The sequence below is a fragment of the Diadema antillarum genome, unplaced genomic scaffold (genome assembly GCF_040938485.1).
Source record: "Diadema antillarum isolate AM-2024a unplaced genomic scaffold, OU_Dant_1.0 seq00001893_RagTag, whole genome shotgun sequence".
Lineage (NCBI taxonomy): Eukaryota > Metazoa > Echinodermata > Echinoidea > Diadematoida > Diadematidae > Diadema > Diadema antillarum.
Window position 1 is genome coordinate 68,836 of NW_027272559.1, and position 12,760 is coordinate 81,595.

At 38.7% G+C, this 12,760-nt stretch overlaps 1 protein-coding gene across 1 annotated transcript in view; it reads left to right on the plus strand.

Annotated features, from left to right (window-relative positions):
- Positions 1–12,760, plus strand: part of LOC139713006 (uncharacterized) — a gene marked incomplete at its 5' end in the record, with an annotated part of 68,967 nt that overhangs the window by 23,571 nt on the left and 32,636 nt on the right. The window contains 13 exons of the mRNA XM_071624785.1: positions 66–479; positions 925–1,344; positions 1,473–1,898; positions 2,395–2,537; positions 3,162–3,441; positions 5,819–5,929; positions 6,497–6,610; positions 7,298–7,411; positions 8,080–8,193; positions 8,773–9,000; positions 9,698–9,811; positions 10,933–11,046; positions 12,378–12,491. Of these exons, the coding sequence (XP_071480886.1) occupies positions 66–479; positions 925–1,344; positions 1,473–1,898; positions 2,395–2,537; positions 3,162–3,441; positions 5,819–5,929; positions 6,497–6,610; positions 7,298–7,411; positions 8,080–8,193; positions 8,773–9,000; positions 9,698–9,811; positions 10,933–11,046; positions 12,378–12,491 (2,706 nt within the window). The remainder of the gene's footprint in view (positions 1–65; positions 480–924; positions 1,345–1,472; positions 1,899–2,394; positions 2,538–3,161; positions 3,442–5,818; positions 5,930–6,496; positions 6,611–7,297; positions 7,412–8,079; positions 8,194–8,772; positions 9,001–9,697; positions 9,812–10,932; positions 11,047–12,377; positions 12,492–12,760) is intronic.

Here is a 12,760-nt window from a genome sequence, read left to right on the forward strand (position 1 = left end):
TATATAGTTACATATATATATAAAGAATGATTCATTATGTAATATTTGCTTTTATCACAAACCAGGTGTCGAAATTACCAGCACGACTCTCCAGACCACTCCCGGAGAGGTGTTGGAAGGCAGGGAGCAAGATGTCAATCTCGAAATCACTCTCGAATCAGATGCAAATGGAGGAAGTGTCAGCGGTGACGATCTGTGGCAGGTCACCGCATTCACAAGTAACTACGCGAATGGCAGCCAACCTCTGGCTGAAACAGTTCTCTCACTCACCTCTGATCAGGCTGGAGTTGATATCGTGTCTGGGAATCCCACTCAGATAACACAAATCGTCTACACCTTGAATCTGACTTCTGGACCAACCTGCTCTGAGTTTCGCTACATCTGTGTACGCGTTTCTCAAGGAAGGGATCCGATGCCTTCGTTCCTGTTGGACAGCGCTCCGGAAAATCTAGTTGACTGTTTTGAAGTAACATGTAGAGGTGAGATGCTAACTGAATGCATCACACCAGTTGGTGCTCTCTCAGTATACTTGCGCTCAATAGAAAATCATACTATGTGCACTACCAGACAATGATGTACTAAGCTCTTAGGTTCGACTGATTAGATATTTTGAAAGTCGTTAAAAAGTCATAATAGAACACACTATTACAAGTCAATGAAAGTGTCCTTCTCTTTTTTTTTTCATTTAGCTAATCATAGGTATTTGCTCTTGCTCTCAGGTTAGAAAACATGGTATTACATGTATACACATTCTTTATACCCTCTTGACAAATAGTGTCTAAAGCTAAAGGGATAAAATCATCGAAGTAATATAATGAATGGCCAGCATCTTCTACCATTATGACAGAGAATGGGTGGAAGAATGTCCAATCCTTTCAGCATCCACCGAAATCTGATGTTGGTCTTTCGAAATCGCATTTGCAGGTGTCGAAATAACGAACACTGCCGCCACCGTCGCGTCTGGTGATATCCGGGAAGGGGTCAACAACCAGCCGGTCACTTTGGATGTCACCCTGTCATCAGATCCTCTTGGGGGGAGCGTCAGCGGGTCAGACTTGTGGACATTTACTGTCTACGGCAGTGACAATGCCAATGGCAATGGTGCCCGGGCCCTCGAGAGAGTTGTGGCTCTTACGGCTTCTCACATTAACACACCTCTCTTAGCGGGTGTTGACTCCATGTTTAACAACCTGGGAGTCCGGTGGGATCTCGATTCGACTGTCACCTGCAGCCAGATCCAATACGTGTGTGTGGAAGTCACGAAAAATGCAGCAGCTATCCCAGACTATCTTCTAACTGGTAGCGTTGCTGCTCGAAGGGACTGTCAGCCATTGACGTGCAGAGGTAAGTCGTTGTTAGGAAAGTCCATTATGCCGTCACTGTCAATCTATTAAGATATGATTGTAAATGAACAGCACTACATTTCAAACAATTTGTTGAGAGCTTTCACTATGCTTTATCTCTCATTGCAGGTGTTGAGGTGACAGCAACAAGGCTAGATGTTTTTGACGGCAGTCCTCTGGTTGAAAGATCGCCTTCGCACACAGTGACATTCAACTTTGAAATGGATTCGAGTGCTGGCGGCGGAAACTTAGCTGGATCCAACCTCTGGACATTAGTGGCATACACCAGCGACAGCAACGTTACAGGCGGCTCAGTTTTTAATCGAGTGACAGCGTCGCTAACCCCTACCCAAGCTTCGACTGGTATTACTGCCGGTGAAACTTCTAATATCCCATTTGTGGAAGTCGACCTTAATCTGGAAAGCCTTCTTTGTTCTGATCTCGCTGGAATCTGCGTTGAACTCTCCAAGAACCTGTCATCGAATCCCGACTTCACTTTCGACCCACAACCCAACAGTGACGTTTTGACCGCCTGCACTCCTGCTTCATGCACTGGTATGTATAATCTAATATGGTGTGGTTCCAAGCCTCCTTAAAATGCTTATACTAATGGATTGGTAAAGGATTAACATGAATATGATGTGAAAGTTCTTGTTGTCACTTAAAAACACCAGCAGATTCGTTAAGGAAACAATTATTGTTACTATATTATCTTATTTATATTCCCTGCTTTTGGCACTTTTAGACATATTTTGGTCATTCCAGAACACGCATCATATTATTCATTGCATAAACGTTGATTGACAAAAACAGTCAATATTCGATTAGCAACTACAGGCCTCCCAAAGCAACGCTAATCGCTGTATTTTGAATTCTTTTAATGTTTTAAGGTTCCACTTTTCCTCGTCTATCAACACTAGTAAAGACGAAATTAATAGATAGTTAACGTTTTCACCCTGTGTTTCAAGCTCCTTGTTCGTCATGTCATTTCTGAGAATAACAACGGCAGTTTGTTGACACATTGATTTATCTGATTCAAAACGCTGTATAGGCGTCGAAGTGAATGGAATTTCGTTCAGCGTCACAAATGGAGGGCCCGTTCAAGCCGGCTCCCCTAATAATAACTTGACATTTGCCCTGACGATCAACTCCAACGCTGGTGGCGCTAGTGCATCTGGTTCAAATCTGTGGCAGGTGAGCTCACTGACAGTGTGGCAGTTTTATGATTATTTTCGGTTGTCAAGGACTTATGTGCGTAGTTCCCCTCTTCATGCAGAGGTCGTGGGAGGGTTTACTTAGGGGAGAGTGACAGGGATGTAGTGGGCCTTAGTTGTGACCATGTTTTGTTTCGGGTGTTTAATATTGTTATTGCACTTGTACTTGTTTTTCTTTCGTTGCTTTTATAGTCGTTAAATTGCACATGAATATACGCATGCTTTCGTTGGTGATTCATGACATGGTTAGAGATACAAGTAAGCTTACAGCAACGAGCCTTACAATGAATAGCTAGACACTCTGTCAAATACTACTACATGTATTACAGTAAAAGTTAGAACTTAGTAAATATGGCTAATATTTCTCCCAGCGTGTAAAAATTGTCTCGGTGTTTACAGTGTCCCTTAGGTTCTCCGGGGACGTACTGTCTGATGGGATGGGTAGAAATACCCTTCCGGGCATCCTGATCCTCTATAAGGAGTCGTACGTAGTGCATCCTGTAAAAACATTACACCCCCTTACTTTCCGGGCGACCGCTGGTCTCATTATATCACACGCTCCTCTAACCATTGATGTTGTTATATCACACGCTTCGCCGACCAGGTCAATCTCTTTCTCAATGACCAAATGGACGGTCAAGGGATGACAACCGGCGACCAGGTCACATCAATCCCGTCGGCGTCGAATAGCCAGCCGTTGACAGCGGGCCAGCCTCGGTTGGTTGAAGGTATCAACACCATCCTCAACCTGAATTTCCGGCAGTGCGACACTTTGCCATACATCTGTCTCCGACTGAGCAAAGGTCCCGGGGCTACGCCCGACTTCACTCTGTCACCGACCTCTCCCTCTGCCCTGATTTCATGTCAACAGCTTCCGTGTGAAGGTACCATTGTGCTCACCACACATAACACATTCGCTAGCACATTGTCTTGATGTACATTCACTTCCATTCATAAAGTGAAGAATGTATTGATGTCCAAGTGCTTCAATTAATGGTGTTAAGATCTACCAACACTACCTAGTCAGTAGTGATAAATGAATGCTCGTTTTGTAAAGAAGAGTTGGAAGATGTTGTACATTTCGTTTATGAATGTGAAACTAGTAAGTCAATTTGAAACTGAAACTGAAAAAAAAAAAGATAAATGAAGGTTCTAGACCACAGATAGTATCTAGTCTGGAAAATATTATTTTTGGTTGTGAAGAAAAGAGAAACGATGCTCTAAATGGTGTTGTGATTTTCATTAAGCAACAACTATTTGAAGAAAAGTTAAAGAACAAAGTACATAGGTTTAACTCTATGAAGAAAAAATATTGAATATTATGCAGATGGAAGATATGATTTATTCTGTATCGGGTACTCTCAACAAGTTCGGTTTAAAGTGGCAGTCACTCCAACATTTGTTTGTGTAAATATTTACGAGAGAAATGTTAAGTAAAAAAAAGGGATAAGAGATTATTGACATGGAGATAATACGATACATGTAGTCCATGGAGGGCAAAAAAAAATGAGAAAAAAAAAACTACGAATTCGTATTGAATGTCGATACTGATTAAAAGTGAAAGCAAAACTTCACAATAATCTGAACATGCATACCTGGTTAACATACCTGGGGTGTTTCATAAAGCTGTTCGTAAAGTTACGAACGACTTACGAGCAACTGGTGAACAGTTCTTGTGCTGAATTATAGAAATTCTGATAAGTATAGCACACCGGAATTGATCACCAGTCGGTCGTAAATTGCTCGTAACTTTACGAACAGCTTTATGAAATTGGGCCCTGATTGTGGGCATTAAAGGGACTGTACAGTACTGGTTGAGGTGAGGATTCAGGCTTATAACATTCCTAAGTGAGATAATGAGAAACCTCTTATGAAATATGAAAGAGCATGTAATTCTATGAGGAATTCAACGTTTATTTGATGAAAATTGGTTTTGAAATGGCTGAGATATCCAAAACGACCGATTCTAATAGAGTGTGGGACCCACACTTTATGACGATCGCTTTGTTTTACTTCGTTTTTTAGGATGTTTCAGTAATTCCATACCCGATTTTCATCAAACAAACTTTGAATTCCTCTTAAAATGGTATGTTCTGTACTACATCATAAGTGTTTTCTTGGTATCTCGCAAAAAGTTAAAAGCCCAATTCTCATCTCCACCAATACTGTACCATCCCTTTAAGTTAAAGTTATACTGAACTTATTTGCCCCTATGCTACTCCATCGTCTGGATGCGATAAATAACAGACTTATGTTTTCTGCACTGTTCGGTTTAATGAGAACATGAGCATGAAAATTCATGCTCATTATCATATTTGTCCTTTTTTGTCTTCCATGCTTTCTCCAAGTTAGATTTAAAAGAGTTGAGTGATGTGCTGTTTGCCACATAATCCGAGAGATTATTCCATTCCGTGATAATGCGCTGTGAGCAGACATTCGACCGAAACATCAAACCATTGCCATTTCAAAAAGAAACAACAAAATGTATATCCCGTTTTGTCATCCCACTAAGTATTTTAATCCGTCATAAAACAGATACCAAGAGTGTGGAATATTTGAATCATATTTTGCCTCCAAACTTGAAAAGGATGTATCCTTGCATGTGTTTGCATAATCCTAATCTCTTCGCCATTAATATTGCCCATGTCTAAAAGTATTGTATAAAAACGCTATGATAAGACACACTTCTCACCACAAATCGCTGGTTCCAGAAATTGGCGTGCAACAAAAGGAGACATATTTTATACAATAAACACTCTCCTTGCGATGAAACATATTTACATCACCCGCTCGACGAAATTCTTAAACAACATGACCAATGTTTTCTCTCTTTTTTTTTTTCGCTTTTATGTGTAAACTATATATCATGTGCTATATTTTTCTCGGATTCCCTCTCCCAGTATGATTTTTTTTTTGAAATAAATATATACGTATATTTCACAGAGCAAGTCATAATATATTCTACGTAGGTTCAGCTCGAATATGTACTTAACTATCTGTTTGTGTGTGTGTTTTTTTTTTAATTGTTTTGGAGCTACTTTGATGTATCCTGTTCTTATGCGTTTGATTTAAAATATCACAAGCCTTTGGCAGCGACGATGTCGATATCAATAAACCATTTCAATGAATCAATTCAATCAATAGATAATTTGAGAAAGATATAAGCAAAATATAACTACATGCTATCGATTTTTTTTTCATGGAAAGATACGTCTCAAATGATTAATGCCTATGCTAACTATTGATATTTCTATGTTACAGACACAGACGAATGCGATCCTAACCCGTGCCAAAATGGCGACTGTGTAGACCTGGTTAATGGCTATACCTGCAATTGTGAACCCGGTTATACAGGAACTGACTGCGAAACAGGTTTGCACAAATGTTTTATCATCTTATTGGGGAAACGTAAAGAAAACCAATAAAATGGCGTGCGTGATTGGCTGATACTCCTACAGGGGCCTGCAGAGGGAGAATTGTATATTTCGGTTCACAGCGATGGAAGAAATCTAAACATTACGAGTTGATTGAGTTGATGTTTGAAAAAAATTAAATTAGTTTTTAGCGTGATCGTAAAACTCGTTCTCAATATGAAGAGGAAATATATTACTTATCATTATAATGACTTATTAGGAGTGTTTTCAGCAGTTTGGTTGTGTGTTCGTTACCTCTCGAATTACAACAAGAACAATATGATGATGAGTAAACATCAGAAGATTTCTTAAGCTTTTAATCCTTGAATTTAAATGTTTCTTTTGATTGAATGCATGCCGATGAGTGTATGACTGAATGCTATATGTCATATTATGTGATATTTTCAAGAATAATTTGAAGATTATTCTGCAAAAAAAAGTGATGACGTCAAGTTTCCTAAGTTTCAGAAGACTTAAAAATGAAACTGGTGAGATAATAATTATTTTTGTTTATGATTTACTGCAGAAATTGACGAGTGTGGAAGTTCGCCTTGTCAGAATGGTGGAACCTGTAATGAGATGGTAAACGGATTCACTTGCACCTGTGCCCCCGGATACACCGGCGTCTTATGTAACGAAGGTATCCGTGATCCTGTTTTCAAGTCGTTGCTGTAAATTGTGGTACAGCCTCTACAAAGAAATACGCCCCATGACATATAACGTGATAGGACGGCGATGAAACTTATAGATTTGAAAATCAGTCCTCTTTTCTGATAGGAAAATAATGTCGACCGTTAACAGTGTTCCTAATAGTGCTTAGTGCTCTTTAAGACTGATATAGGAGCAAAATTGTCTTGATTTCTGAGCATTCCTGGATCTCTTTAACCCGTGCCATACGGGAACGTGGTTGCCTCTGTACTAAGTCTATGGGGATTTCAGAATTCAGTATGGAACGGGTTAAAACGCATTTATACAGCTTTGGTCCTTTCAGTTATCAAACATTATCAAATATTAACCTGTTCCGTACGGGAACCTGGTGGTCTGTGTATTAACTATGGGGATTTCAGAATTCAGTGTGGAACGGGTTAAAACGCATTTATACAGCTTTTGTCCTTTCAGTCATCGAACATCATCAAATATCAACATTCAAAAGTCAATGCGTCTCATAAATCTCTTCTGCTATAGAAAAAAAATTGAATCATTTGAATATGAAACACGTATTAAACGTTTATGTTTTAACAGCGTATTGAATTTCCGTCAAGATTCAAAGATTCACATTTATATTGATCTTTAACCAATAAATAATGTTTCGTCATTTTCCTCCCAGATATTGATGAGTGCAATCCCAACCCATGTCAAAATGGAGGCGACTGTGAAAACCTACTGGCAGCATACAATTGTGTTTGTCAACCCGGCTACACGGGCGTCAATTGCGAAACAAGTAAGTACATGCACTGCATCTATGTTCGAAAAAAAAACACCAAAAAAAAAAAAACAAAACAAAACAAATTTATAACCAAACATGATTTCCTTCCCTTATCTGTTTCTATTTCTCATAAACATGCATGCCATCATCATCATTATCATCATCACATAAATACATTCATTGATGTAATTTTTTTTCATCTCCTCTTTACAGGCCTTATTACATTTCATTTTTTGTATATATTTATATTGTATATAACTCCGACTATGGGCTTGCACACATATTAGGCCTACATAAATATTATACGCATAAACTCGATCCCCATACACCGCCATTATGTGTTTTATAGGGGAGTGAACCTCGATCTGACTTGAGTAAATCTGGCAATGTCTGTTGTATAGAATACATCAGCAAAGGCAGCTGAGTCAATCAATCCGTTCAAAAGTTATGTATTTTTAAGTTCTCGATACCGCTATCGCTGGATGAGAAGACTACAACAATGTTATTCGTGACGTCATGGAGGATTACATGCATGTGTACTATACTAATATTTGGGTTTCATTCTTCTTGAAACCTTTTCAGCGCACACTTAGGTCCTACCTCCATCAATACTTAAGCCACTTCTTTGAAAGCGCTGTTTAGTTCCTCCACGTCATAATGTTTTAATCTTGTTTCTTCTTCAGATATCAACGAGTGTGAAAGCGATCCCTGCCTGAATGGAGGAACGTGTGAAGATGATGTCAACAGATATCGGTGTGAGTGCGCTTCTGGTTGGAGTGGAGACCAATGTCAAATAGGTATGCCGAATCTCTCCATGAAATAATAAACACTATACGTAAGGTAGCCTCTCACATATAGGCTACTGGTATACTATCGCAGCTCGGTCATAAGATATGAAAATTTAAGGTCCTGAGTAACCATTATATCCGAACGTTATATGCGTGTCAATGAATAACAACCTGTGGTAATGGCGGAGGGAAACTGCATGGTCACTTATTGTACCTTTTGCACTCAAAGCACAGATAGATATGTCAACACTTACAATACATTGGCTGAATATTCAAAACCAATCAGGTGATACTTTGATAACACCAGTTAATATTTTAGCTACACGTATATCATAAACAATATCATCTGTAGATTCTGAATTATCCAATATATATAAATATGGCTCATTCAATGTGAATAATTCACTGAAGAAACGGCCAACTCTCTTTTCGGTGAAATTTTATCAAGGCGCACAGTTTCACAGCACGTAAGGCATGAATATCTTCTTCGTAAGGTACCCTTTATCCAGACTATATGCTAAGTCATTCTGACTTTTACATCGATGTGAATGACACAGTTGATCATTTTACACCGTACACTTTTGGTAGATGTCGACGAATGTGCAAGTTTCCCTTGTCTGAACAACGGTGTCTGCAATGATATGGTCGACGGATACACTTGCAGTTGTTTAGCGGGATGGACTGGTGTTCACTGCGGCACGAATATCGATGAGTGCTCAATCGCTCCTTGCATGAACAACGGAACTTGTGTTGATGGAATTAACCTGTACTTCTGCACGTGCCAGCCTGGATTTACTGGGTACAACTGCAGTATGGGTAGGTAGCTTTATGACTGAGGGTGAAATTCTTTTGGGGAGCGTTATAATGGAAATAGAGGGAAAGAAGAGCATCGAATAGAGATGTGGGTGTTTATATTTGCACATTGTGAGAGTGGCGAATACGAATGAATCATATATTGTTAACCCAATTTGATAAAGATTACATAATAGAAAATTTCATAATGGGGCAATGGTTTTATTTAGTAGAAGTCGACTTTATGCTCACGTTCGTGGGATGTGCCACTAACACACAGGACCTATATTTTGTGTCCTATCTGAGGGACAGGGTGTTTTGCCTCTTACTCGAGGGAACGGTATGATAACACACAGTATTGCTCAGTCCAGACTCACAGGTATTCGAATCCGAGCCATTCGATTGAAAGGCTGATACACTACCGACTGGACTACCGTGCAACCCTGACTGCATCCGTTCAAGATTTTATTAGGAATTAGCACAGTCCTCTTTTTGTCAATGACAGATCATTAGTATTACAACGGAGATTTCTTTCATTGTTGTGTGTGTGTGAGTGTGTGTGTGTGTCCCAGCCCTGCCTCATGTTCAGGGTCAAATTGGTCCTTCAACAAATATGATGTAGACATCAGACAAAGACGGTTCCGTGCTTGGCTAAGTTGAATTTTGATATTTCCATTAACTTGTTGTTGTTGTTGTTTTTTTTTTTTTGTTTGTTTGGCAGACATTGACGAATGTGCAAGCGATCCCTGCTTCAATGGAGGCACTTGTATGGACGCCATCAATGGCTACCAATGTATATGTGCACCGGGATGGACGGGAGTGAACTGTCAAACCGGTATGTCCGCTTGATCTATGTATTTGTAAGACAGATAATGGATAATAATGTGACCCGCTACAACAAAAGAATCCTAAAGTCGCTGACGGGTAAGCCTAGCATGGCCCAGAAAAATGCTATTTTCAGGCCTTTCCTTTAATCATTTAGCTTTGAAATTTCGGCAGATGATAGAAGATACATTAGACTACAAAATTGTGTTCAAACAGAAATCCGAACGTTTTGACAGATTTTGGCGATCTGACTTCAAAGCCGATTTTCTCGGCTCACCCGTCAGCGACTTTAGGATTCTTTTGTTGTAGCGGGTTACATATTGTTATCATTGCTTATGATAGATTTTGCATTACAATTTGCTACTAGAAAATGTCTGTCTCCTAAAAGAACATCAGTGAAAAATAAATAGGTCGTAATTTAGTTCGAATTCATATCCATAGACATAAACACTTCAGTAGACGGATAAGACACACGGTAAGCAAAATCAACTATACTTTGTAGAATATACGAACATGTTTCAACTTCCCGGTAAACGACACAATCTTCTGAAGTGTCAAGTTGGTTTGGAGCAGTGATTTCTGTTAACTGCGTGAATACCACTATTTCGAACAAGGCATACTCGTATCTAGGGGAAATGTGTTGCATCTTCTAGCAATAGCCATACGTAACAACTTGAAACAGATGGTATAGTACTGGTGGAGATAAAAATTGGGCTTTATAGGTTTTTTGGGGGGAGATACCAATAAACCACTTATGAAATACATTTTAGTACAGGCCATACCATTCTAAGACGAATTCAAAGTACATTTGATGAAAATCAGCTTTGGAATGTCTGAGACATCAAAAACAAAGTAAAACAAAGCGATTGTACTAAAAGGTTGGTCCGACCTTTTACTATAGGATCACTCTGTTTTGGATATCTCAGTGATTTCAAAACTAATTTTCATCAAGTAGAATTTGAATTCCTCTTGCAATTACATTTTTTTTTTCATATTTCATTAAAGGTTTCTTATCCCCTCACCAAAAATGTTATAGAAACCTGAAGTTAGGTCTCAAACAAAACTATACGATTCCTTTAAAGTTTTATGTTTTAACACCATTTTGTCATTTCTTGTATAATATCATGATAGACATCGATGAATGCAGCTCTTCACCTTGTGAGAATGGGGCCGATTGCAACAACGAGCAGAATCGATACACGTGCGATTGCCTGGCGGGGTACACTGGAGAACGATGCGAGATAGGTCGGTATAACACGCAGGATAATAATTACTCTCTCAAGTCTTGGTTAAGATTTAAAGGGGCATTCCAGACGATTTTCATAATTTCACATCATAAAATAAATAAATCAACAGCTCCATGAATATATTTGTGGAATTTGTTGTGGTTCTTGAGCAGAGAAACAATACTTTGAAAAATCTTAGACAAATTACATTGAACAAGGATGATGACATAGGACGGTCGCATATTTCAAAAATTTACTCAGTGTATTACATTACAATACTGCTTTCTTGCGAGTTCACCTGTACATAATCTATGCATGCCTTCTTCTTTTGTTCTGCTTCCTTGAGCCCCGTCTCATGCATTCTTATGGTGACCCTGTCATGTTATCATCGTTTTTCATTGCAATTTGTTATACATTTCGAAAATATTATTATTCTTCAATGCAATTATCGTAAATTCTGAAACTCTGTCCTCAGTAAAACAAATTTTTAGTTGTTCAAATATAAATATCTGAAAATCATCCGGAGCTCTCCTTTAAGGTTAAGAATAAGCGCTAAGATTAAGAGATAAGATTAAGAACCGTGCTTTTCTCCGTATGCGGCAAATATTCGTCGTGGCCGCTAGTTAAAAAAGATGAGCTCTAAATCATCTTCCACTGAATATCTTCTAATCTATTTCGAATTTTCATTTTCAGATCCTATATCCAACACAAAGGGTTTGTTCAAAATTGGCGAAAGCAATGGTGAAATTCACATCAGTGCAGTGATTTCAAATTGTTTAAAGATGGCCACTAGAGAGACATTATCTTATTCATTGTCTGTTGCCCGTTTAGCGAATTTGTGATACTTTTCGACCTCCGAGAAAGTTTTCTTTATTCACTAAAGAGGCAAAGAATAAAAGTGTCATTCTTTTAAGGGGAGGGGTATTCTAAGATCTACGTACACATGCGCCGGCTATGCATCTAAGGCTGGAGTAAGAAAGCTAGGTATTTATCATCTCATACGAATCATCTTTGGATAAAAATGTTGACTCTCTCAATATAGATCTAGATAATAGGAAGCACACATTGCTGTGTGATAATGGGAAATTTTAGATGTTTCTTTCATTTAAAGCAATTAAAATCTTTAATGTTTCGACGCAAATGCGTTGTGTTCACCTGGAAGGTCTGTACATGTAGCCTATTATATTAATCTCTAGCAATCTCAATAAAGAAAATTGATGATAATTGTAAATCATGTTACAATATATAGTTATATGAGAACAACATTGTATCTCTCTATCTTAAGTACAATTAGGAGTAGAATGGAGGCAAATAATGACAGTTTCGGGGTCTTGTACTTTTCCTTCGCAGAAATCGACGAATGCGAGTCGGCACCGTGTATGAATGGTGGCACTTGCACTGATAACGTCAACTCATACGAGTGCACATGCGCCGACGGATGGACTGGGGACGATTGTGAAATAGGTAAGTGGGTTACACAGCAAAAAAAAAAATGGAATTGAACAGCAGGGATGACTAAATTGGAAGCATTGCCGAAAATACACCACAACGGCAAAAGCAAACATACCACTATTTTCTTTTCCTCATATTTATGCACTACTGCAAACTCTATGTCATTATGTACTTTTTGCAGCTAACAAAAATGCTAGTTAAGGTGTGTGTGTGTTTTTCATAACTATTACTAAGTATGTGGCTTTGTGTTTGTTTCTAGTTGATTTTCATTTGTTGGTCTC